Source organism: Falco cherrug, chromosome 1, assembly GCF_023634085.1.
Source record: "Falco cherrug isolate bFalChe1 chromosome 1, bFalChe1.pri, whole genome shotgun sequence".
NCBI classification, from domain to species: Eukaryota; Metazoa; Chordata; class Aves; order Falconiformes; family Falconidae; genus Falco; species Falco cherrug.
Window position 1 is genome coordinate 101508257 of NC_073697.1, and position 25453 is coordinate 101533709.

Consider the following 25453-nt stretch of genomic DNA (forward strand, 5'->3'; position numbering starts at 1 on the left):
ATGTTTGCCTAAGATTATGCAACTCTGGGGAAAAAAAATCAGGCAAGGTCCAAAGCACGCTCGTGCTGCTGTGTATAGGGTGTTTATTAAAGGTTGTTAAACTGCAGCATGTGGGGCTGAGAGGTGGCCGGACTGCGGGCTCTGCGCTACCCAAAGTGCTCTGCCTGCACCGGCTCTGCTGTGCTTGGCGTAACGTGGGCCAGCGAGGAGCTGAGGCTGGAGACATCCCTGGAGATCGTCCAGTCCAGCCCCTGCTCAAAGTGGGCTCAGCTGGGAAGGCTGCGCAGGACCATGCCTGGATGGGCTTTGAGTATCTCCAGGGATGGACATTCCAAACCTCTCTGGGCAACTTCCTTCAGTGTTCAGTAACAAAGTTTTATCTGGTGTTTAAATAGAATTTCCAGTTGCCTCTTTTCCTGTCCCTGGCCACCACTGAGAAGAGCTGGGCTCCGTCTGCTTTGGTCCCCACAGGCAAGTTGACAAGATCTCCCTGGGCCATTTCTTCTCCAGAAGAACGGTCCCAGCTCTCTCTGCCTCTCTTCCTAGGAGAGATGCTCCTGTCCCTTCATCATCTTCATGGCCCTTCACTGGGTCCTCCCCAGTAGTTCCCTGTCCCTCTTGAACTGGGAAGCCCAGAACTGGACCCAGCACTCCAGGATTGGCCTTACCAGTGCTGAGCACAGGGGAAGGGTCACCTTCCTTGACCTGCTGGAAACACTTCTCCTCATCCAGCCTGAGAGCCTGTTGATCTCCTGTGTGGCAAGGGCACATTGCCACTCATGTCCAGTTTGGTATCCACCAGGAGCCCCAGGTCCTTTCATGCCAAGCTGCTTTCCAGCTGGTCAGCACCAGCGCATACTGGTGCCTGGAGGTGTTCCATCCCAGGGCAGGGCTTGGCACTTCTCCTTGTTGGACTTCATGAGGTTTTTGTCTGCCCATTCCTCCAGCCGGACAAAGACCCTCTGAATGGCAGCATGCCCCTCTGGTGTGTCAGCCACTCCTCCCAGCTTTGTGTCATCTGCAAACCTGCTGAGGGTGCACTCTGACACATCATCTGGGTCATCAAGATATTAAAGAGTAGTGGTCCCAGTATCGATCCCTGGGGTTCTCCACTGGCGACTGGCTTCCAGCTGGACTTGTGCCGTGGACCACAGCCCTCCAAGCCCAGCTGCTCAGCCAGTTCTCCATCCTTCTCACTGCCATTTATATCTAATCCGTACTTTATCAGTTTGCCTATGAGGATGTTACGGCAGCCTTACTGAAGCCAAAAGAAGCAACATCCACTCATCCCTCTGACCCCATCTACCTGGCCAGCCACCTCATCTCTGAAGGCTACCAGGTTGGTGAGGCGTCTAACTACTCAGTCACCTTAACAGTCACAGGCTTCCACGAAGGGATCAGAGGGCAGGATCTCACCCTTCTTTGGAGGGTCTTTGCAGGCAGGAGGGTCTTTTGCCACCTCAACCTCAATCCCTGGGGGAGCAGGGAGTTCGCTGGAAGAGGTGGTTTGCCATACCTGAGACATTTTACCATCCTGAACTGGTCCCTACAAAAGCTCCTTTGAGTACAAGATGGATTTTCTGCTGAGAAGTGAGTAGTGGAGAACCTGCCTGGCGTGGGAGAAACTTTTGAGCCTTGGCAGGTCTCCGGCTCCGGGCAGCTCCTGCTGGGGAGCAGGGCAGAGCAGCAGCTCTGCAGGGAGTGGGTGACCTGAGGCTTCCTGACATCCTGCCACAGCCTGGGGCTGCAGCTGGAGTCGAAGCCCCTTCCAGTGTAGAGATGATGCTCAAGCTCCCAGGCCTGGATCTGGATTTTCATCCCCAGAAGTACAAATCCCCTGCTTGGCTACCATGGTGCTGCAAGTGAGAGCAGTGGAGACACCGTCCTTCACAACTTGCCTCTGGCAGGGACAGAAAGAAGGTTCAGGGCCCCCGAGGTATGTGGTGACCTGCTCCTCCCCACGCTTGCCCTCCCAGGGTGGATCCCGTTTGCACTCCTGCTTCCCAACACGGCCACCCAGGCCACTGGTGCCATGGGCTGTGCCAGGCTGCAGGCTCACCCTGCAACTGGGCAGACACCAGCAGAGCGCCCAAGAGTGCACTTTTACTGGGGCCAAAGACTGTGAGTTCTCACACGGGCATCGAAGGAAGTGCTGGATTCCCCCGGACTGACAGCGAGCCCTGGCAGGACCAGCTCTGCTTTCCCTGCGCAAGTCTGAGAGCTCTGGGCAGAGGTGCACGACAGAAGACGAAGCAGCTCCAGCTTTTGGTTGTCTTGCTGCAGAGCAAAACCAAATTCTGGCTTTTTGCCATGGAAATAAATCATGCAGAAACCAACAGTGGGAGTTTTATGTTCCCCTGTGCTTGCAACTCACATGCCAGAGTGTGCAGGGGGAAATGACAAATGCTGGTGGCCGGCGCCGCATTGCCGGGTGAGGAAGGTTGTGGCTGCAGAATGCAGCTTTGTGGCTAATGCCAGCCAGAGACAGCTTTGATAATGGGAACTTCACAGTTTCTGCTCTCCAGCCTGCTGCCGGCAAGCAGCGAGCCGCAGGGCTGGCGGTGCACACGGTGCTGTCCCACTTGCTGCATGGAGGTGTGATGGGGGTGTGATGTGATCTGTGTCAAGCAGCTCTGTCCTCTGTCGGGAAGCCCTGAGATGGTCCGTGGAAGGATGGGAGCCATCATTTACTGCTAACGAATTTGACGGAGCTGGAGGAGGAGGGTCTGCAAAGAGCTGCTGCAGCTGCGATCGCTTGGTTGTGTCATCAGCACAAACCCACTACGCTTACAAAACTGCCCTTTGTCAGCTGGGATGTTGTTTTCCCTGGGGTGCTGAGAAGCCACCTGGATGGGGGCTGCTCTCCCAGCCGCTTCCCTGCACTGACCCCCTGCACTGGGCTCCAGCGCCGAGCCCCCGGCTGCAAGCTCAGCTGCACACCCCCGCCAGGCTGCCCTCTGCTCCCTCACCACCCCCCGAGGCCACCTTCCATTTTCAGTTTTCTGTCTCTGTACACTGCTTTTTGCTTCTCAAACCCCGGAGCCCTCTTCTGTCACAGTCCGTGCAGATTGAGTATTTCTAAGCTGACCTCTCTCAAGCTTCCTTTATTGTTCCTGGAAATGAGCCAGTTTTAAAAGTTTAGCCTCACCCAGACGGGCATGAGACTTGTTTGGGTGCAGGCAGAGTAGAAAAAGTAAGCTAAAATTATTCAAAGAGGAAAACCGTAGGGAAGGCTGTTATGGTGGGTGCTGTCTTCATGCCCTGGGATAGGTGGTGACAAGGATTAGCCCAGAGGCTCTGGGACTCCTTCGGGCCCCCCTGAAATCCTGCCCTCACCAAGAGCCACAGGTCACAAAGCACATCCCCCCCCAGGGCAGAGGGGTGCAGGATACTTCACTCATGGGCGATGGTGGGGGTTGTCCCCAGGCTGATGTCCCCTTGTCTGCCTTCCCCTGGGGACACAGCCCACCCGTGGGGGCTGCACCATTCCAGCCCTGGCGCCGCAGCACCCTCAGAAGGAACTTGGAGCACGTGAAGGGATATGTTCCCATCCCTGTCACTCCTGCTAGCCATCTGCTCCGCTTGCCCACGAGCCCACAAGCGGGCACAAGCTCTGGGGTGTGGGGTGCTCTGTGTGGAGGAGCTGGGGGTTCGCCTGTGGCAGAGGTGCAGTGCCCTGAGGGTCACAGCCCTGTTCCTCTACTTGCAGCCTGGGGCAAGGGTGCTGCCTGGCCGAGCCTGGTTCCCCTCCTCTCCCACTCAAACCATCCCCAGCAAGTCCCTCCTGCAGCTGCACCTCACTGCGTGGTGTGGGAGGGATGCAGGATGCCGCGTGGGGAGGCTGCAGGGCCGAGGCACGCCGGTGCCAGGGCTGCCCCAGACCTCCCCTTTCCCAGGGGACACGGGTGCCAGGCAGAGCCCGTGCTGGCCCAGGCGGCCAGACAATGGCCCTTTTGATGGGCACAAACCCATCTGGGGTGGCAAAGCCTCCAACATCACAGGGTGCAGGACCTGCACTTCAGAAAGATGCTGCAGCGCTCCCTAACCTACAAACAGCCTCCACACATGGGAAGTGGTTTGCAGCCTTGCAACAAACCCAAAATAAATCATGAGGCTAGTAAACATCCGAGCCCCACTGCCGGTCTGTGCGTGTGACCACTGCAGCTGGAAAGCTCACACCTCGCTATGGAAACACAGGGTTCACACCTCCCGTGGAGTTTCCTACATCCCGTCAGTGCTGGCGGCGGCACCAACAACACACACATCCCTGCCAGCAGGTGCAGCACGTGGACACGGTGTCTTCAGAAGGTCCAAGGGCCACACATTACAGAAGTTCCTCAGCTGTGGCAGTGGCCCTGACACAAGCTTAAAGGTTAACCCTGGTCTCAGCCCCCTCCATGAGCAGAGGAGGGTCATGGTGCACCACCATCCCTGACACACTCATGGGGTGCAGCCAGCCACCCAGTGCTCTGCAGCCACCTGCAGTTGGCCCACCTAAACCCCCTGGAGAGCTTGGCTCCAGGACCACTAATGAAAATGAAAATAATCAGTTTGTGGCTTGCTTCTTTTCCTTTTTGCTTGATTACGATGAACACACAAGGCCCAGTTGGCTCATTTATAAACTGGTTTTGTTTTTCATCCCAGCAGAGCTCTGAATTTTCAGCCTCGTTTTTCTTGCTCTTCTTGGAGGACTCACCAAAGATCTGAGTGAGGTGGGCTGTCCTCCGGGGCAGAGGATGCAGCCCCAGCAGACACGTCGTCTGGTCCCCCCAGGCATTTGCAGGGTCTGAGGGATGCTGGGGGGCGCGCGTCGGGTGCGCCCCAGCCCCTGAAGCTGCAGTCGGGGTGAACCAGGAGCAGACTCAAAAATTGCTAAAACTCAAGTTTTCCCTGTTTCTTTCATTTCCTTTCATGTGAAGGATGGAGAGGGGTATGGAGCAAGGAGGCTTTTTAATTTAATTTTAATTTGCATTGACATACAGTCCAGTTAATTTTCTTTGGTTTGATTTGCTTCAAAGGAAAGGCCAGGAAAAATGAGGCATCTGTCATTAGAAAGTGATAGCATTGCTTGGGGTATTTTTTTCAGAAAATGCTCTTGCTGGAGAAAGACTGAACCTTTAACAAGAGGCGTTTTTTCTTATCAGCTACAAACATCTTCCTGGCATGACAGGATTTCAGGGAAACACAAACGGGTCTCTTGTGCAATGCAGACGGCGGTGGCCACTCGCTCACACCATCTGCCCGGTGTGGCCGTGCTCTCCCCTTCACCCACCACGGTGGGGACAGATGGTTCCCAGTCACTCCCACAGGCTCAGGTTCTGCATGGAGCCAGTTCCAGGACGTGACATCATCTTAAAAATTCCAGTATTTCTCCAGAAATGTCAAGAATGGTGGGGGTAAAGTTTCTGTACACTAATGGAAAGTCACTAGCGCCTGAGCTCTGAGCAGGGCAGGCTGGAGGCTGCTGCAGGTGGAAGCGGAGCTTGTCCCAGAGGCAGTTTCTGAACACTGGACATTTTGAAGTACTTCCTTTTCTGAATGAATCCTGACTCCTCAGCACTAAAACCTGCTATAAATAGCAACTTACATCAGCCAGTCTCACCATTTTTTCAGGGTTCCCCTTTCATTCAAGATTGAGAATTTCCCTATTTCTACTATCATCAAATCTATTTTGGGCATTTGCTTTACTTAGCACTTTCTCCTGGGATTCTTGGGGGGCTTGCAGAAAAGCTCTATCGTATCCCTCTGTGTAGATCAGTGCACCACCAGCCAGGCTGCTTTGGACGGCCTGTCCTGCTGGCTCCGAGCACTGCGTGCTGGCAGCGGGGGCAAGGGTAGGGCACAGCCTGGGCCGTGAATCCTGAAACCACCTGGAGCCACGCTGGGAAAATTTCCATCTTACACCACCATTTTGCTGTGCTATGAGCCTAAATTCCCCTGAGATGCTCCAGCCCACTTTGGCAACTCTTCTGCGGCCATCTCCCCACCTCAGAGCATCTCCCAGGTTAGATGGTCCTTCGTCTGAGACACACAGCATCCTCTCTTTCTAAAAGGTGAAAGAGCTAGAAGAAATTACTTTCTCATTTCATCATGACTTGGATGTGGGGGAGTGGGTAAGAGAACACTTTTTAGTTGCGAGTTGCAACATCCCAGGGCTCACTGATGTGCCTATAGCTTCCCACCTCTGTCCAGCCTGCAGAGCTGGCAGGGTAGGGGCTTTTGTCAGATTTCTAAGGTAAAAACAGACCCCCTGGGAAGCAAATACCCTGACTTTGGGGTTGTTTTTGCCTTTCAGCAGTAGAAAAATTTCAGCCCTTACCTGTAACACACATTATGTAGGCTAAACTGATCCTAAACTGACTCAGCTAAACTAAGAAAAAAATAATGTATTAATTAAAAAAAATAGTCTCTACCAGTACAAAATAATTTGGCATCTGCTTGCTGACGAAAACATAAAGGCATGGAGGTTTTCAGATGCCTCATTGAAAACATCTGAATAATCAGTGCGGATTTCCAACTAATTCTTCTGTTTTAACGAAACTCATTTTTTATCAGACCATTTCTGCACCATAAATGGTATTTCACCTGCCTGCGCTAGTCACACCATGTGCCTTGGGAGCAGGACAGGACCAGACGGCGGTAGGCGGCAGGTCTCAAGACATGACCCAGGAATGCTTGAAGGTACAATCACAGGGGATAGCTCAGAGGCAAAGCATGCTCTTACGTTATATTCCCTGAACAGCCAGACAGAGGAGCCAAGTAAGCTGACACAAGCTCAGAGATGATTTCTGGTCCAGCTGGTGTCCGAGTTCCCACCTCCTGCCTGGCCGGGTGCGCTGCCTACGGAGGCAGGCTCTCTTCTCATCCTCCCAGGATATCTGGGGACAACCAAGCTGACAAGGGGAGAGGGGAGTGAGGTCTGAACTGAATAGTGAGCCTGTGAGGTGCTTCTCTCCGCAAATAGCAAAGGGAAGGATGGAGACGGGACCAAACTGGCCATGATGTGGCAAAGAAGGAGGTGATGCTCAACTTGGCAAGAGCCACATTCACTCCACAGGATAGATCTGCCCTTCCCAGCCTCGGTGAGGGGCAGGTGCACCACCACGGCTCCCAACCTACGCTGAGGGTGGGCCACCTCTGGGATTTCACCTGTGCAAGTCCAGGACCACGCTGTCTTCCAGACCCTTCTTTGCTTGCATGGAGCAGAGCAGTTAACCTGCGTGGAGCTACCCTGCCACACCTGGTGGAGGGCTGTGCACACCACATGGTGTTGGAGTGATATTTGGAAAGCACCAGGTTATTTACAGAAGGCACTTGGGTCAATAGCTGGGATCTTTAATAGAAACACAGTGAGTCAGAGCCCAGCACCACAGTAAGGGTGCAGAGGTGCTGGTGGTGCGGTTGGGTTGCTCCGCTTTACATCACAGTCCTTCCACTGACTTTCAGGCAGCATCTGCCAAGATATCACTCACCACCTAGTGATGTCTTGAAATCAATGAAATGGAGACTTTCACAGAGATGTACCTACTTCTCTGTTGAGAAGAGATGTCCTTCTAGGAACATCTCATCACAGCTGGACAGCCCTCTCCCAGAGCATCCATCACCTCCCTCCCCAGGGACAGAGAGGAGTTTGGCAGACCTCCATGGCAGTCTGTATGGCTTCTTCCCAGTGAACCATCCCTGGTCACAGCCCTTGCCCAGCCCACAGAGACCTGTGAGATCTTACTCTCTCCCATAAAGTGTGGTCATTCTTCCTTGTCTGTGGTCATTACAATTTTTTCTCTTCTCCTGAGATGAGATACTCTTTTTTTTCTGGACATCCCATTTTCTGCCCACGCCCTCACTCCCCAGTTAATCTGCTCCTCATCTTCAGAAGCAGTGTCTTGTCACCTTGCTTCTGGAGCTCCTTTTGCCTCATCTTCAGTGTCACATTGAAAGTTTCCGTACTTCTTTTGGCTCTTGGCATCTTCTTGCTTATCACTGATAGGCCTCACCTGTCAGGAGCCCTTGACATTTAACTGTCTAATCTAAATTGGTCATTTAGTGTCTCCTTATAGGACCTGGAGCGCAGGAGGCATCTCCAGGAGATCACCCCATCTCCCTTCCCTTAAATTGAGGAGGAAACTCAAGTGCTTCACCCTCTGGGACTCCACTGTAACCTGTGCTGGTGCCTGCAGTGCTGTCACAGCTGCAGGACGTGGCCTGAGTCCCTTCAAACTGTGGGAAGCACACGCAGGACATGGAGCCCACTGGTGACAGCTCCCATCTGCTGCTGCTGGGGCAGTATGGGCTGTGCAGATGCAGGAGGGAAACAGTGTATGGTAGAAGAGACCTCAGCCCCTTTTACCCTAACCAGGAAGTTGATGGCCTCATCCCACTCACGCTCTTCAGCCCACCGGCACACTCTCGCCTTCGAGCTTCTTGGGCAGGTTGGGTAATAGGGGTCTGTTGACCAATGCGGGAACCTCCGCAAGGGAACTTCTTACTAAGGGACATGCAAGAAAGAAGCAGAAATAGCAATGGTGATTGTTTCATATCCTGTGTCACTGAAGAGGCACTGAATCGAGGGGGGAGCTTCACCCTTCCGGGGCTGGGGCTGCTGCTCCACTCCACCACGAGACTGCACCACAAGCAGTCTCTTCTCTAGGGGAAATTCCATCATGCCTACGCAAGCCACTGCATGGACCTTCTCACCCTATAAATTGAGGAGCTGCTGGCTGTCTCAGCATGCGACAGAAAAGAGGCTTTTCAGCTCCACTTGCCTGCTTCAGCTCCAGCTACCACTTCTCAGCTGACATGAAGGTCCTTGTGGCTGCCCTCGCTGTTCTCATTGCCATCTTCTGCTATCAAACCTCTGCTGCACCAAGTAAGTCCTCCTCTCTAAATGGGAACAGGAAAGATGTCGCTGCTGGGACAGGGTCACTTCTGCCATCCCTTCTGCCCCCGGGTCCCTTCCAGTGTCAGACCCTCTAGCAGGTGCCCCAGGGCCATTGGGCTCTCCTGTCATGGGAGAGGCACAGCTTGAAGCACAACACGGGCTGTGTCACTGCCGGCTCAGGGTCAACCCGAAAGAGAAAGGATCAAAGGAAGAAGAAAAAGGGCCTGATCTTTTCTCTTCCTCCTCCAAGTTGTTCCGGCGCCCCAGACCCAGATCGGTGGACCCAGCTCCCTGCCCCTGCTCCCCGTCCCTTGCCACTGCTAATGACCACCTTTGCCCTTCACAGTTGGCTCCGACCCACCGACCTCCTGCTGCTTCAGCTACACCGCCCGGCAGCTGCCCCGCAGCTTCGTGGTGGAGTACTACGAGACCAACAGCCAGTGCTCCCAGCCGGCCGTTGTGTAAGTCCTCTCCTCCAGGGTGGGGGTGGGCTCTCCCTTTGGGCTGAGGATCCAGAGAGGGAAAGACCCCTTTTCAAAAGGCAGGGGGTGGAGGCTGGCCCCAGAGGACGGAAGACATGGGGGGACAAGAGGTCAAGGTGATGGTCTGTGGGCTCAGCGCCGGTCCTGCTCCACTGCTTTGCAAAGGAACTGGTGGCTGCTTGATGCGATGGGCACAGCATGCGGCATGGCCGACTTCTGCTGGTCCTCAGGAAAGGCTGGGTTTGGGGCAGGGCTCCTCTCCTTGCAGTGCTCTCCCGCTGAAAACTTACCTCTCCGCACCCCACAGGTTTGTCACGAAGAAGGGCCGCGAGGTCTGTGCCAACCCCGACCAGGAGTGGGTCCAGCAGTACATGAACGAGCTGGAGCTGAACTGAGGTCCCGGGCAGACCCTGCGCCCCGTGTCCCCTGGCTGCCGGGACAAGCGAGCCACAGCCACCTGCGGGCGCTGTCAGAAATACTTCAATGTCACTTAAAGCTAGCTGAGAAATTGAAAATGTTCCAGATCCTGACTTCAGTGTTTTGCTATTTAATTTTTTATAGGGGAGCGTTCAGGTGCAATAACTCCATTCCAGACAAATAAGAATTTTAATTAATAGATATATTTTTTTATGTGAAGACTCATGCTCAGTTTATATTTTCTGTATTTAATTGCTTGTATTTTCAATGTAATATTTAATTCAAATTTTGAGAAATAAATATTTTTGTAAGAACTTTCTGTCTTTGCATCTATTCCAGTTCTTTGTGATTACAATTGCTGAAATTTTAATAGTGACATGTTCTTTTTCCATTTTCTATGCTGCCACACCCCCCACAAGCTTTCCCTATCAAACATCCTGTTTTGCAAAATAAGAGAAAAATCACAAAGAGTAGGTGTGACAAGGGCACAGATTACATTCAGGTAGCTTGGCTCACTCTTTTTAGAAGGTATTTAATCACTACTCATTATGACTACTGGCAGCTAGTTAAATTCCATCTCTGGCCCCATTATAGTCAATTAAAATGTTACCTTTAGGGGCTGAAATTTAACATGCTGGCTGTTTCAAGGAAAGTTTTCTGAGAGCTGTAGCTAAAATGAATCAGCTATTCCCAAAGCTGAGGGTGGAAAAAATATGTTTCACTACAAGATTTTTAGAACCATTTCATTAAACTCTCATTTAGCTGGGACATGAGTCCCTCGTATGAGAAAAGGTGTTTTTTCTCCACGCCTCCAAAACCTGCCCATCTCAGGAGATGCCGGTCCAGAGATGCAGAGTCCCCCTGCAATCATCCTGCCAGACCCCAAGGCAGGATCTGCCCCTGCAAGGAGACCTCTCCCCTGCAGCCCTGGGGCTGGTCTCCCACCGGAGCTGAAGGAGATGGAGCCACAACACTGAGAGCACTTAGGCTGCTCGCATCAGCTCTGAGCAGGCGCTGTCAGCTGAAGAATGAGGGTTTGGGTTCCTCCTGCCTGGACCTCTGGTGCCTATAGGGCAGCCCAACAAAAAAGGCTTAGATCAGAGACTCGCCTGCACACAGCTCACCCACACCAATCACACACTGAATCGGGGAGGACAACCACGAACATCATTGAGACACCAGGGAGCAGAGCAGGAAGGGGGCTCCTGGGGAGGGGTGAAGACAAGCAGTCACAGGGTAGAGGCTGGGTGGGAGCCGTGCAGCAAGAGGAGCCTCAGTGGGGGCTGGAAGGGACCAGGGGGTGTGGATGTGTTTGCGTTATGTTGGTTATGTCAGGAACCTCACCACTTCAGGAACTGCATCCCCCAGCTCCTCGGCCCACAGGGCGGTGTGCACCCAGCAGTCATCCTGCTGAAACACTGACTGCACCCAGCTCAAAATAGCATCTGGGGAGGAGGAGGATAGCACGGAGAGGTGTGCCAGCGAGCAGAACCAGAGCCCCCTTCCCCGAGATGCTGCTGGGAGGGAGCCCATGGCTGGGAGGTGCAGGTGGGCATCACCATGGAGGTGGCTGTGCCTCCATGACAAGGAGCTGCTCCTGCACGCGAGGGTGGTGGCTTTGGTCACAGGCCTGCCTCCCCAGACACTGCATGCCCCAGGGATGGCTGCAGGAGTGGGGCTTATAGTGGCCGTGCTGGAGGTGAGGCCACCTTGGCTGTTGGGTACCAGCCAGCCCCATACCTGAGCGCTGGAGACCAGCAGCTTCACCCTGGGGACTGAGACTGGCACAAAGCTGACCGCCCAGAGCTGCCCTCGCTCCAGGGAACAGCAGGGGACAGGAGGGGGGAGACATGTGATGGGGTCATCCCAAAATGGCTTAAGCCTTCATAGTCCCTCTTGGACATAAGCCCCACCTGCCCCCGTGGCACTGGGAGCAGTGACACAGCCTTGGGGTTTCTTGTCAAAGGACACACAAGCACAGGGTCACCCAGGGAGCACCATCCAGCCCGTGCACCACTGGAGCCTGTGGCAAACAACCCCACGCACCGAGGTCCTTAACAACCCAGGTCACATCCAAGCCACCCACAGCAGACACCTACCCCGGGTACCTCAGCTAACTCCTCACCGCTATTCTGGGAGCCTGCAGGGAGTCCGGAATTGCTCATGTCTTTCTTGATCTTACACCCACCTACGTGTGACAGCTCAGAGGAGCCCTCAAAGTGCACGCAAGGAATACAGTATGCTTGTTAATCCACACCCCCGGGCACAGGGGTGTGAACAAAGCCTGCACCAGAAAGGCAAAGGCAGCCAGCAGTTTTTGGCAAGCTGACAGCTGCCTCCAAGCCTGCAGGCAGAGGTGTGTGCATGGAGAAGGCATCCCTGGCCATCTTCAGAGCCACCACGTTTTTCAGAGGAGGAGGAGTGCAAGAAGATAGCCCGGAGCAGGGACTGGCAGGCAGGGGCTGCGGTACCCATGCTGCCATCAGCTCAGATCTGCGCCCGGGGATTACCCCGTCCAGAGCAGGGGATGTATTTGCCATATACAATGATGCAGCTCTTTGGGGCTGGCCTTGCTGCTAGAGCTGAGTGATGCAAGGAAACCCTCACACCATGCAGCCTGCGGAGGACCCCCAGGATGCCCTGGCGCTCATGCAAGGGTCTCGGGGGCTAATCATGATGTTCATCCCTCTGAAAAACAGCCTGGGGGGTGCTCGGGGAGCCCCCACTGTGGGCAGGGTGGGTGAATGCAAGAAGCAGAGGGCACTAAGCCTGAGGCAGCACATGAGAAAAGGGAGGCTGGGACCCAAGAGGAGGGTGGTTTGCCGGGGGTTTCCTCTGGATTCAGACCAAGACAAGGGCAGTGGTGTCAAGGGTTTCAGAATTTGTGAACTCCTAAAAAAGAGACTCATCCTGAAACTAGTGTGTGGTATTTACTGAATAATTTGTTCAATGTATATAAAAGTAAATATTTGTAATTAAAACCCTGGGTAAGTCTAGCTGTGAACAAAAGTAACATCATTCCTCTGATAAGAATAACATCATTATTATAATGTACATGCACATGCACATTTGTAGTTTATGTCACCCTGGGGTGTCCATAGGCATTCTGAGGTATCAGGACAGCCAGGGGAGCTGGTGGTCGGGGTCTGGCATTGCACAGGAGGAAAAGCTGTGCTGATAGAGGTACAGAGTGACGGCACTCAGAGTTCATGGTCTGACGGCTTTTACATCTCCAGTTTTTCAGAGAGGAATGAGACAGCCTGAAGGCAAAATGCCTGTGTGCTCAAAAGTGCCAGCGCTGTGCCTTCCTCACCATCCCAGGGATGTGTGGCTGCTGCAGGGAGGGAAGGCTCAGTCCTCCACCCAAAACAGCTCTTCCCAGAGACACCGAGACACCAAATGTCTTCCAGAGGCACCAAGATGGGGGAGCATACCTCTTAGGGGGTGGGCAGCATCCAAAAAGGGCGTGTAAAAGTGGATGGGTTTGCATGCTGCATACAAAAGCACTGTTTTCCTAAGGCAGCGATATATCCCAGACTTCCAGGGCTGAGGAAGGCACAGAAGTATTATGCTGGAAATGGTGCCTGGCTACCACCTTCCCTGTAACAGCCAACAGAAGGCAAAATGAAGTAGCAATGAAGACCCGAAAGAGCATTTCTGCTCAGTTCTTAGAAAGACACAAAGTGACTGCTCACATCCCCCTAAGATGATGAAGTGTTTTCCACTGAACTAGAAGAGAAAGAAAAATGTTAACATGTGTTGAGAAAGCACATTTCTACAACTGCAAGCCTGTCAATTCTGCTGCAGAGAATCTTAACAGGGGACACAGTCAGCGCCTCTGGGTGACCCAGCTGCCGCAAGGCCACATCCTCTGCGACATTAATGTACTGATGGCTCAGAAAAACAGCTCCCTGATCACCCAACCCCAACCTATGGCTGTTCTGCCAGATGTTGTGTCCCGAGGGATTACTCCCTTCAGTAAAACCAGACACCTTGAGCAGACCCATCCTGCAACCTACTGCAGGAAGAGACTGTTCCAACCCAAAACGTCCCTGCAGAATGTATGTACAGGCATGTGTATATGCCCATCTTCCTTCAGTGTATGGAAATCAAATGGAAATGGTGTGACTATGATTACCTGGCACATACCGGTCAGCCTCCTTGGTAATAAATACACTTGCGATGTCGTGTGAGGGTGTCCTGGTTCCAGCTGGGACAGAGTTGATTTTCTTCTTAGCAGCTGGTGCAGTGCTGTGTTTTGGATCTGGGGTGAGGACCATGCTGAGGGCACGCTGATGGTTCGGGTTGTTGCTGGGTGATGTTTACACTTGGTGCAGGATTTCTCTGTTCCTTGGGCCCTGCCAGCAAGAGGGCTGGGGGGGCACGGGGAATCGGGAGGGGACACAGCTGGGACAACTGACCTGAACTAGCCAAAGTGATATTCCATGCCATATACCGACATGCTGAGTATATAAACTGGGGGAAGAACAAGGCAGGGGAGGACATCCAGCATTATGGTGTTTGTCTTCCTGAGTAACCATTACGCGTGATGGAGTCCAGCTTTCCTGGCGATGGCCGAACACCTGCCTGCCCATGGGAAGTGGTGAATGAATTCCTTGCTTTGCTTTCCTTGCATGCGTGGCTTTTGTTTTACCTATTATATTGTTCTTATCTCAACCCTGGAGCTTTACATTCCTTTCCAATTCTCCTCCCCATCCCTCTGGGTGAGGGGCAGTGAGAGCAGCTGCATGGGGCTTGGTTGCTGGCCGAGGTTAAACCACGAGAGAGGGTCACCAGCTTGCTTGGAGCTGAGGAGCTGCAGCCCTTGCAGGACGACCCACGTGCTCAGGCTGGACCACTCTGTGCCTTGCAGCCATCCCTCCTGGCTGGGGAGGGTGGTCTGAGCAGGACCTGGTCCTTGCTGGGCAGGATCTGTGTGGAGACCAGAGCCGGGCAATAAACGTGTTTCCACCGAGGATAGGGGCAGGCTTGACTCTTCATGATCTAAACAAAACACCTGCTTATAAAGAGCTTTAGAAATAGATTTAAGCCAGCAGGGAGCTCTAAAAGGCGGGTCCCAGTGCCCTGGCTTTTCTCTAGCTGCCCATTGCCAACCAGTCCAGGCATCTCAGAGGGGACTGGTATCTGCCCCGAGCAGTTTTTTAGTTGCAGGTGATGCAAAGAGTCCAACAGATGGAAAATTTTATAGCCTATTCAAGGGCAATTTCATGTCTTCAACCTTTACCCTCCTTCCTGGGAAAGGCAGATTCATAACTTCTAGGAATGGTTTGGATGCTGCATCAGGGTGAGTTCACATCCTTTCTGCTCATTCATTTCTTCACCCTATTTGCAAGATCTCCAAACTGTTGCACTTCCTCTCGCCTCTTCTGTAAACACTTTGTCCCTCCAGCGCTGCAGCAAGTGCTACTCATCTTGCCATGGTCAGATTGCTCTGGCTTTCTGGACAGTTTCCATCCCACCAGCTCCTCCTGCCACTGGTTCAGTGACATTTAGACTGGTCCCTTCCCAGCGGTCACCCTACACAACAGGTTTCCCTGGCTGTCCTCACCACTCCTCCCCCACCCCCAACTGCTTCTGCTTCCAGCCCTCTGTCAAGACCTCAAAGTTCATGTCCTTTCTTACCTTCTCAGGCTCCGTAAACTCCCTCTGTAAGATCTCCACGGAGGTCACTGAGCTGCAGAGATCACCGAGACCCACTGCCCTTCTCCCTCCTGGCACATGGCGAAGCTGCGACTGGGCTCTTTCAGCTGCCCTCTTCTCTCTGCCCTGCAGCTTCCAGAAGAAAGAGCCTGCAGCTGAAGGGAGGGGGTGGGAATCCCCAAAACGCAGCCCAGGAACTGCTGTCTCAGGTCCAGCATCATTTTTCACTATAAGACTCCTAAAGCACTATCCAGGACACCCCCGGAGAAACTGTTGCTGAGCTTTTAAGACTGTGCTTTATCAAATTTCATTTTATTTGAATTGAATCAGTCTTTAAATTAAGCAGCTTCACTATTTTTGCCTGAAGGACACACTCCACAGCCACTCCAGCTGGCAGTCCCTGGCTGCTGGCATCTCCTCCACGCCGTCTGCCCCCAGGGCAGTGTCTCCTGCCTCCTGGCACTTTGGTTTAGATGAGCAGGACTGGCTGATGCCACAGCTGAGCTTAAGGACCTGAGAGTTTTTCCTCCGCCAACACTGTGGCAGGCTGCTTGAGGCAAGAGGCCAGGGCAGCAACATAGCCTGGAGGGGAAGGGATGTCCCAGCGGATGGAGAAACCAAAGGTGACCTTTGGAGACATCAGCAGAGGCTGGGTTATTATTCTTTCTCTGGGTTCTGCAGCCCCCAAAGTGCCCCCATCCTGGGGTGGGCAACACACTGCTTCCCACGCTTGGAGATTTCCCACCCAGAGGGCTTGTGCAGGGAGGCAGAGGGACTGGAGCTACCAGACCTGGAGGTAATCTCCCTGCCAGGGGACAAGAGAGAGCAGCCCGGGGACCACCCACACCCATCAGACACCCTCCGGCCCTTGCCCCAGGACCCAGCACCACGGGGCTGAAGCAAGGCTACAGAGGCAGCTGCTGCTACCGAATCCCTGCCTGGCGGGTGCTGGGTTCGCTGCGGTGCCCCACCGATGCCACAGCGGGATGTCTCGGGGACCCTCTCTGGGCCGGAGAGAACCAGGTCCAGCAGCACCATTTGCCCTCTGAGACACTGTGGATTAGCTGGAGCTAACGACACACCACAGCCACACTGCTAACTGCACAAGGCTCCCCAAATCAATGTTTTATTGCCTTGTTCCACTACAATTCACACCAAAATCAGCACTATGCAGCAGGCTGCATGTGTACAGCCGACGAGATGAGCAGCAGTACAGTGGCGGGCAGTGGGCTCCCCTGTCCCTGCGGGAGGGTTATGGCACATCCCTGCTGCAGAGTGCCCTTCACAGCACAGGCATGGCACACAGTGGGTGTCACATGTGGCGGGTCACCCCCAGCAGCCAGGAGCACACGGGAACCCTGCCAGGACTTTCACCAAGGCACACAGACATTTCCCCGGTGCTGCCCTGCTCACAGGAGGAGCTGGTTGGGCTCCCAGTCTCTGCCCACCAGTGAGAAGCCAGGGCAGCTGCTGTCACAGGATGATGCACCCAGTCCCCTGCGTGTCCCTGACCCAGGAGATCACCAAGGGCTCTGCATTTCTGCCCCCCAGAAAGGCACCCAGGAAAAAGAGAGGCCGGAGGTTCCCCGAAAACTTGTCAGTGAAGGTGTAAATGTGGGAGCGGTCGCTCACATTGTAAAAGGAGATTTCTCCTGCCTCGTAGTCCAGGAAGATCCCGATGCGCCGGGGTCTCACACTCAGGGCCAGAGGGGAGACAGGTGAGGTGAGGGCCTCATAGTTGCCCCCATTTTGCAGATGCAGCACCCAGTAGCCGTTGTTTGGGGAGAAGAGGACGTTGCCTTTCCTGCTGGCAGACTCCCTGCATAGCCCCAAGCCCCACTCGGGCTTGTCTCCCACCTGCACCTCCCAGTAGCAGCGGCCTGAGAAGAAGACTTGGCTCCCCAGCACCACCGGAGCAGTACTGAACCTCTTGGGGTTGTCGAAGAGGGACAGAAGCAGTTTCTTGCTCCCGCGCCGCACACTCTTGCGGTCCTCGGACAGGGTGAGCTCAGGGTGCGCCGTCTCAGGGTCCAGAGTCACGTCCACTGGAGCGAAAGGAAGGTGGAAGGACAGACAGGGCTTCAGGGGTCTGCAGGCACAGACATCAGCCTGTGACCTGGATGCTGGGCTTCCATGTTTTCCTGCCTCCCACATTTATTTGCTTGTACCTGTGGTTTTGCACAGCTCCCAGTGCTGCCTGGCAGCAGGAAAATGCAATACAGAAAATCATGCTAACTATAAACCACATCAAAACAGTTGCCATCTGGCTGCAGAGCAGGAGCAGAATGAGGGGCAGCTCTGCAGCCCCTGGCACCGCTTCAGAAACAACCAACGCTGAAAGCAAGAGATCATGGGCAACATGGAGCCTGAAATTCCCAAGTGACCTCCTAGGCTTCGGGGTTACCTCACAACCCATTGAAGACCAGCAGGAGGAAGGTCTCCCCACCAATGAAACCAGCCTGAACTCAGTACACAAACTGGGGCCAGCTGGACAGTTTGCTGGAAAAAAACTCCCCGTGCCCGAGGGTATGGGGAGGGATGACCTGAGCCCAGATGTGCCAGAAGCTGGCACGAAAGCAGCCCCCTTACCTTTGAACTTCTTCAGCATGTCCCTCATGCTCAGGCAGTGCTCGGGGATGCTGTAGTTTTCCCTCAGGGTCACAGGCACAGCCTTGAGGGACTGGAACTTTACCCCCTCGCACCTGAAAGGAGAGCGATGCCCATGGGCTGTACGCAGAGCCCACAGCATGGCCAGGTCCTGCTGGGCAGGGGTTGGCACCTCTCTCTGGGCTGCACTGGTGCATCTCTGCCCTTGAGCACGTTGGCCGTGCAGCGCACCAGGACAACCAATAAGACCAGCCTGGTGGGACCAGCGCTGCGTGGTGCAGGGGTGGCAGCGCCAGTCCCTGGGAAGGAAGGAGCGAGGCTGCTGGACAGCATGTCCCTCAGGAGGGGACACATCTCGCACATCATAAGGCCTGGCAAGACCTTGGCTCAGGGGCCCTAGGAGAAGAGGATGGGGTCCATTCTCCAGCATTCACTGGGCTCAGTCCCTCTTTTGGCAGCCACAGGGAGGACCAAGCCAGACACTGGGCAGAGAGGACAGGGGGTGGCAGGCATGGTGCCGACAGGTACATCGCAGAGCCTGGAGGCAGTCAAGGCGGTAGGAGAAATGAGCATGGGTACCTACCTGCTCAGGATGCTTTTCATGTCCTAGAAGGAGAAGAGAAAAACCCTCCTGGGTGTGTGGCTCCAGAGCCTCGCACCCACTGGCCAGCCTGGCCCCCACCACCTGCCCAGACAGCACAGGCACTGGGGCTGAGTGAGCGGGGCTGGTGGCACAGCCTGACCTTGAGCAGCCCGTCGGCTGGCTGCCGGGTCTTCTCCTTTATTTCCAGGACCAGCTCTTCCAGCAAGCACTTCTGCTCCACCAGCCTGGCCAGGTTTTCATTGATCAGCAGCAGAATCCGCTTCTCCTCCTCCTCCAGCTTCTGGAGCAGCAGCTTCTCCTCGTCAGCCAGCAGCCGATGCAGCTTCCCAAATTCGCTCACAATCCTCTCCCGCTCTTTCTTCACCGTCTCCTTGGGATAAGAAGATACATGTGGTGAAGAGAGGCAACATCAGCCAGGCAGCTCAGACAGAGCTGGATGTGCCAGCATCCGTGCCCAGCATCAGGCCCTGGGAAACCACCACATTTTTTTAAATAAGCACATTTATTTAAAAAAACAGCCAGAGGCTAACTGCTGTGCTTTCACCTTGCCTGAGTTTCCACTCAACATCCTCAGTTTACCAGCAGTAGGACTTTGCCTGGGGCATTTCTGCTCAGCTGGACCTCAGATGTCTGATGATGTTTTGGTGGAGCACAGGGGACGGGATGCCGCTAGGTTGCAAGGAGATGCCATCAGGTGTCAGGGTAGGTTTCTGTGAGATGTGGTACAACTTGTACCTTCAGCTAGACCCAGGCTAACCCACTACTCGGGCAGCCTGGGAAATGCTGGAAAAACCCACAGCAAGGGGAACAAACCCGGGGCTGGGGAAGGGATGGAGAGGGGGAGGCCAAGGGGACTCCCCTGGTGTCCCACGACAGCCCAGGGTGAGGAGCCGGCAGCAGTCTGCCAGTGCTTTAGGGCTTTTTTCCTCAGCCCTTAAAATTGGCACTTCCCTTGAAACCTGAAGCACCAGGAAAACACACTGCAGGTAGCTGGTACCATGAAACCTCAAAATGCAGAAGATAAACAAAACTGAACTGCATTTATTTTTCTGTTTGAGCACATGATTTCTTGGACCTGAGTCACAAAGGCTTGATAAGCCAGGATGGTCACAGCCACTTCCCACCAGAATTCGCAAGAGGTATTTTTTCCTTTTTACTAAAACAGCAGCCAGGAGGGAGCCGGGGGCAGCTGAGCCAATGCCCCAAGCCCTGACTCAGGTGGATGGGGGAGACGGACACGGCTCTCACAGCCTCAGCCCCAGCCCAGATCCCAGAGGAACAGCAGGCACAGGGCCACCCCAGAAACCCACCACCCCAAGCAGGCTGCAGCAGGCAGGCGGGGAGCTGAGCAAATAACTCGGAGAGTCCAGAGAAACCTGTTTTCCCTGCCAAAGCTGATTAATCATCAGCTCAGGGCTGAATAACTCGGTCCAGCAGTTTTGTTTCCTTTTCTGCAGGTACTTTTATTTTCCAGCTTCCAGGCCAGCTGTTTTGCTGGCGTTGGGTCTCCCCAGGACTGTCTGGAGTCGGGCAGAGGTGCAGTAATTCAGCTTTTCTTTTTCTTAATGAAAACACATCTAGTTCCTATCGCTGTGTAGCAGAGCTCACTCTATGGCTCACACCTGGCTTGTAACTCAAGTGCCTGTTGTAAAACAAAAGGCAAATAAAAACCAGCCAGCATCTATGTATTTAACCAGCACACAAGCACCCATAATTTTGGGGAAGCTGGCGTGCTGCTCTTTGCAAAGCATTTCTTTGCCAACCTTTGTAATTTTCTGTAGAGCCACGCATGGTTACTGAGCCTGGATTCCAGCACTGGTCCTACATATGACAGCAGGATGTGGGGACATGCCCAGTCCTGAAGACTAAGCCAAATTCATGGCCCCCAGACAAGATCATTCAGGGTTTTTTTTTAATTGCTGATATCTCTGAAGTTCATTCTTTAAGAATTAAGTCAGGCACCTGCCTTGCACTCCTGGGTTTTCATCCTTTCCACTGACTCACGCTTCCTCACGTCCTCCACTTCCTTTGAAAGATGCTCCAGGGATTTCTGGAGTTTGACCTGAAAAGAGAAGCCACAGGCTCAGCAGCTCGGCCCAGCTGCACCTGCCAAGCACCGAGGTTTGGCCAGGCCCCCCCTGCCTGGGACTGCTGGTGCCAGCCGGGGCGGACGGTGACCCAGTGCCAGGCGGTGCTAGCCCTGGCACCCGAACCCAGCAGCTGCTCTCTTCACTCTGCACGCAGCATTAACCCTCTCCACGCTCCTCGGGTTTTCCCCTATTTTTTTCACTGTTCAGGTTTTGGAGAGCGAAGTGGCTGCCCGCTGCAGCGCCGGGGTGCGGGGCAGCAGGTGCCACACAGTTGGGAGCATCACTGAGTACAGTGGGCACGTCCCCAACTTCTCCCGGGGGGCCATGGAGGGGTAGGTGGCCTCCCTGTGCCCGGACGGACACGGGTGAGCCCAGGTGCCTCCGCAGCCCGGGAGCCGGCGGGTCCGGCCCCATCCCTGCAATGCGGGCGGCTGTGTGAGTGCCACCTTCGCTGCCACCCTCTTCTGCTTTCCCGGCGGTGCTGGCGGGGCTCTTGGGAGAGGGGCAGTGGGGCCTGGGTGGCTGATCCCCCCGGCACCAGCGTGCCCAAGGTGCGTCAGGGCAGGGACCCCCAGCGCCCCAGCCTCCCCTACCTTGTACACCTGCACAGCCTCCTCGATGGGGTAGACGGTGTGCAGGCGGTGGTGCAGGGACTCCCGGCACACCACGCAGATGGCCTGCTCATCCTCCTCGCAGAAGAGCTTGAGGCGCTCGTTGTGCTGGGCGCAGAGCGGGGTCCCCGGCTCCGGCTCCTGCCCTGGGCCACCCCGCAGCCCCAGCTGCCGGATGCTCTCCACGATGTTGGCCAGCTGCCTGTTGGGTCGGAAGCCGCTGCGGTGGCAGGAGGCCCGGCACTGCGGGCAGGAGAAGGGCCCGTCGGCCCAGAGACCCTTGTCCTGGCAGTGCTTGGCGATGCAGCCCCGGCAGAAGTTGTGCCCGCAGTCGATGCTGACGGGCTCGCTCATGTACTCCAGGCAGATGGAGCAGATGGCCTCCTCCTGCAGCCGCTCCAGGGCACCCGCCAGCGCCATGGCGGCTCCCCGGCGGCTCGGCCGGCAAAGGCAGGGGCGGCTGCGGGAGCCTCACGGCCAGGCAGCGCCGGCAGCGCCGCACGAGCCCGAGGGCGAAGCCGGCCTCGCCGCAGCGGCCGTGGCGGCCCCGGGCTGCGGGGGAGGAGCGGGGCGGGACGGCTGCGGCCGGCGCGGGGAAGCGAAAGGGAAATGTGCCAGGAGAGGGAGCGGCCGGGGAGCGCCGGGAATAACCTGCGCCCGGGTGACCCCGGCGGGGCCGCAGCGCCCGGGCAGCCCCGGCTGTCGGCTGGGAGCAGCCCCGTCTGCAGGCAGCCTCGGCCCCCCGCCTGCCCCTGCCTGCCCCGGCTGCCTGCCCCTGCCTGCCCCTGCCTGCCCCGGCTGCCTGCCCCCCCGCCTTCCCCCCTGCCTTCCCCCCGCCTGCCCCCCGCCTGCCCCTGCCTCCCCCCCGCCTGCCCCTGCCTTCCCCCCCCTGCCTGTCCCCTGCCTGCCCCCTGCCTGCCCCGCTGCCTGCCCCCTGCCTGCCTGAAGGCACTGGCCAAGCTTGCTGAGCCCTACACCTTACCACGCTGCTGCTCACACCAAAACATGCCCCACGACACCCACCCATGGCAGAGAGCCACATGCTTGGGCATCCACCGGGGCAGTGCTCAAGCCCAGCCTGGCAGGCAAGGGGCAGGAGGCACGAGCAGCTGCCCGGCACCCTGCGGGGAGCAGGCAGGATGAGCAGTGCTCAGCCATGCTGGGGGCTGTGCAGCACAGAGGGGCTGGTGGCAGCCAGGAGCCACCCCACTGCCCCACAGACCCATCCAGTGTGAGCCTGGGCCCTCTGCCAGCTGCCACTGCCCAGCACAGCCTCCCTGAAGCATCCCAGGAGATGGCAAGAGAAGCTGCAGGTTTTGCTCCTTTTTATTATACAAAAATAACTTCAAAACAATCATATAAATTAGAATAAAAAGTTTCACTACAAATACCAAATAAATTAAAATTGCCTTCTCATAAACTTAGAGCTAAACGCTGTATTAAATAGTCTGCCAACTTCACAGGCAGTAAGAAGACAGGGACGTGTCTCAGAGGTGCCCATGAGAGCAGGTCCTTGCAGAGGTGATGCCTGGAGGGAGCAGGGCATTGCTCAGCTACTGCCTGCCTTGTCCTTGCGGTAATTCACGATGTCCTGGACCCACTTATCATCAGGATTGCCACAGACCCTCCTGCCTGCAACTGTGGTAAATCTGCAGAAGGAAATCCAGTCGAGGTGAGGAGGAGGGGAGAGGGAGAGGGAAAGAGAGGGGAAGAGGAGACCATCTGCTCCTTGCCCCCAGTGAACCTCGCCAAACCAGACAGCCCTGTAGATGCAGAACAGCCCCAGGGAAACATGGGGAGGGGGTGTTTGCGGCTTAATGTCATTACAGGTGTCCTGCTCTCTGCCACTTCAGCCACTTCATTCCCAGCTTACTCCGGCTGGGACACCATCCTGTCTCAGTACCGCTATGTGGGGATAAGGGGGGGTGACCAGAAAGAGCTCTTTTGGCTCAAATCTAATCGTGAGGTCCAGAAACTGGCTGCACGGGATGTGGGACTGGCCTTTCTCTGAGGTGTTTCCAGGTTGTTCTGCTAACGTGGGAGAGCCCAGCCTAGTGTTTTCCCCTGCCAGGACAGGGTGAGGGCTGAAGTTTCGAGGCACTGCCACCCTTCAGTGAGGCAGGGCCCCCCTGGATTCAGGTGGGAGATCTACTCACATCACAGCTGGCTGGAAGCAGTGGCTGCCCGTGTGCTCATACATCACCACACGGCTCGAGGGAAACGCTTTGGTGCTGTATTTGATGCAGCAGGGACCAGAAAAGTTGACAGAAACTGGAAGAGAAGTTAAGTTTTTAAACCAGACCAGGAAAAGTACCAGCGGAGAGAAGCACGGTCAGAAGACCAGAAGGTCCCTGCTGGAAGGGGTGCTGCTCCCGCCATGGGCTCCCACCACAGCCTCCCTTCCCACAGGAATCTGGAGTAGCAAGGTGTGCGTCTCCTTTCCCACAGCAGATGTGTGGCAGGGAGAGCTGCCGAGCATTACTAGACCTTACGCAGCAGAGCGAGGCAAGAGCTCCTCAGAGAGGAGAGCTTGGACTCACGTGGAGAAGAGGAGACCTGGCAGTAGAGGACAGCTGCAACAAGTACAGCGAGGGCGGGCGCGGAGGTCTGCATGCTGCTGTTGGGTGGAGGTGGATTGTGGGCGTCAGGAGAGAGTGTTGCAGTGCCCTGGCTGTGCCTTGCACGTCGTCCCTGCCTTCGGCCACTTTATAGAGGGAGTCGGCAAACGGGGACAGAAACGCAGTGGAAACGTTGCTGGAAGTCATGACACAGTGGAAAAAGTCCTGTGTCAGGGGTACCACAGGGCCCTGGGTGGGGAAGTGCCCAGGGCCCCAGAAAGAGTAGTGCCCTAACATGGCATGTTATATATCAAACCACAAAATGACAGAGAACAGGATATGACCTCTTTTTTCCCTTCCCCTGACCAAAGGACTCTGTAGAGAACCTAGAAGTAATGATTCAGAAAATTAGCAGATGGACTTCTTGCCTAGAGGTCACATGATGGCAAGGGATGGAGAATGACCATGGCTGCCACGCATTCGTGTTTCCTAGAACATCCGCCTCGCAGACCGGGGACAGTTCGCTTCTCCCACAGCAGCCGGAGCAGGAGAGCCCCGAGCCGGGCAGCCCAGCCCAGCAAGGCACACAGGGCCCTGTCCTCCCGCAGGAGACGGGGGCTTCCTCCACCAGCCCCAGGCCATCAAGAGGGAAGCATGCAGAGCAGAGCACAGAGCGTGGCGTCATCCCAGGTCCCGGCTCCTCTTCTGACCACGACCGTCACTTGCAGCGAGTCATTATGAAACTGGTTCTGTTGCTACATTGCAGCTTCACAAATACCAGTGACAGCCAAGATAGCACCATGTTATCCATGGACATGCGAATCAGCCATTAATGTTTACAAAGAGCTTTAGAAGCTCATGACCGTGTTAGCACAGCAAACTTGGTTGAGATGGATTATTTGGCTCCAGCAGTGTAGAACCCACACCCTCCTGACATCACTTTGTTGTTGTCCCACCAGCCACAGCCACATACAGATGAGATTTGCTGGTTTAGCTCATATTGTTTGGAACAGGAATGGTGTCACTGCGCTGGCAGAAAAACCTCTGTTGGAAATGCTACATCCCTACAGAAAGGCTCCGTGGACTTCCAGGCAAAGGCTTGCAGACGAAGCCTCAGGAGAGCAGAAGAAGAATAGGGTCTTCATGGTGCTAGTAAATGTGTCCAGGTGCCAGACAGCCACAGCTGCCATGCAAAAGCTGCATGAGCAGGCTGCCTTTTGCTATGGTCCAGTGAAGAAAGATGATCTAACTCCTCTACAAAGGAGATTACAAAATAGAAACTGCTGCCCAAAGCGGTGGCCTTCTAGGAACCCAGAGGAGGAACTAGAAGGGAAGTGAAGAGATTCCCTGGACCAGCTGAAGAAGAGCTGACTCCAGGCCTGGGGCTCCAGGGCACGATGCACACCATCACCATGTCTCAGTAGACTGAACACTTTGAAAAAGGGAGCCAGACTTGTTAGAAAGTGTGGGCTAGGTGGCATTGCAGGATTTGTTTCACACAGAGCCTTTTGTTTCACTAAAACAGTAAGCATGAGTAAAACTGAG

The 25453-nt window shown here is 55.1% G+C and overlaps 3 protein-coding genes across 3 annotated transcripts; 1 reads left to right on the top strand and 2 right to left on the bottom strand.

The window, feature by feature from the left end:
- Nucleotides 1-8683: 8683 nt before the first annotated feature.
- Nucleotides 8684-10096, top strand: LOC102046032 (C-C motif chemokine 4 homolog). Its single transcript, XM_027806002.2, has 3 exons — nucleotides 8684-8866; nucleotides 9225-9339; nucleotides 9668-10096. Exons 1-3 carry the CDS (start codon nucleotides 8728-8730, stop codon nucleotides 9753-9755), a joined length of 342 nt encoding a protein of 113 aa, XP_027661803.2. The 5' UTR covers nucleotides 8684-8727; the 3' UTR covers nucleotides 9756-10096.
- Nucleotides 10097-16548: 6452 nt separating this feature from the next.
- Nucleotides 16549-22083, bottom strand: LOC102052376 (E3 ubiquitin-protein ligase TRIM39-like). The gene is made up of 6 exons (XM_027805983.2): nucleotides 21333-22083; nucleotides 20616-20711; nucleotides 18789-19019; nucleotides 18629-18651; nucleotides 18028-18140; nucleotides 16549-17483 (listed from the first exon to the last, which is right to left on the bottom strand). The coding sequence occupies exons 1-6, from the start codon at nucleotides 21768-21770 to the stop codon at nucleotides 16912-16914; spliced, it is 1473 nt and encodes a 490-aa protein (XP_027661784.2). The 5' UTR covers nucleotides 21771-22083; the 3' UTR covers nucleotides 16549-16911.
- A 575-nt stretch (nucleotides 22084-22658) lies between these two features.
- Nucleotides 22659-24714, bottom strand: LOC114015966 (C-C motif chemokine 3-like 1). The gene is made up of 3 exons (XM_027805940.2): nucleotides 23891-24714; nucleotides 23507-23621; nucleotides 22659-22999 (listed from the first exon to the last, which is right to left on the bottom strand). Exons 1-3 carry the CDS (start codon nucleotides 23961-23963, stop codon nucleotides 22900-22902), a joined length of 288 nt encoding a protein of 95 aa, XP_027661741.1. The 5' UTR covers nucleotides 23964-24714; the 3' UTR covers nucleotides 22659-22899.
- Between the last annotated feature and the right edge of the window lie 739 nt (nucleotides 24715-25453).

Coding starts and splice junctions, on each gene's coding strand:
- LOC114015966 (XM_027805940.2), bottom strand. CDS start 23,963: ATGCAGACCTCCGCGCCCGCCCTCGCTGTACTTGTTGCAGCTGTCCTC. Junction 23,622..23,890: donor CCAGGTCTCCTCTTCTCCAC/GTGAGTCCAAGC, acceptor CTTCTCTTCCAG/TTTCTGTCAACTTTTCTGGT. Junction 23,000..23,506: donor TGCTTCCAGCCAGCTGTGAT/GTGAGTAGATCT, acceptor TTCCTTCTGCAG/ATTTACCACAGTTGCAGGCA.
- LOC102046032 (XM_027806002.2), top strand. CDS start 8,728: ATGCGACAGAAAAGAGGCTTTTCAGCTCCACTTGCCTGCTTCAGCTCC. Junction 8,867..9,224: donor TCAAACCTCTGCTGCACCAA/GTAAGTCCTCCT, acceptor TGCCCTTCACAG/TTGGCTCCGACCCACCGACC. Junction 9,340..9,667: donor TGCTCCCAGCCGGCCGTTGT/GTAAGTCCTCTC, acceptor CGCACCCCACAG/GTTTGTCACGAAGAAGGGCC.
- LOC102052376 (XM_027805983.2), bottom strand. CDS start 21,770: ATGGCGCTGGCGGGTGCCCTGGAGCGGCTGCAGGAGGAGGCCATCTGC. Junction 20,712..21,332: donor AGGCTGTGCAGGTGTACAAG/GTAGGGGAGGCT, acceptor TTCTCTTTTCAG/GTCAAACTCCAGAAATCCCT. Junction 18,141..18,628: donor ATGAAAAGCATCCTGAGCAG/GTAGGTACCCAT, acceptor CTCTCCTTTCAG/GTGCGAGGGGGTAAAGTTCC.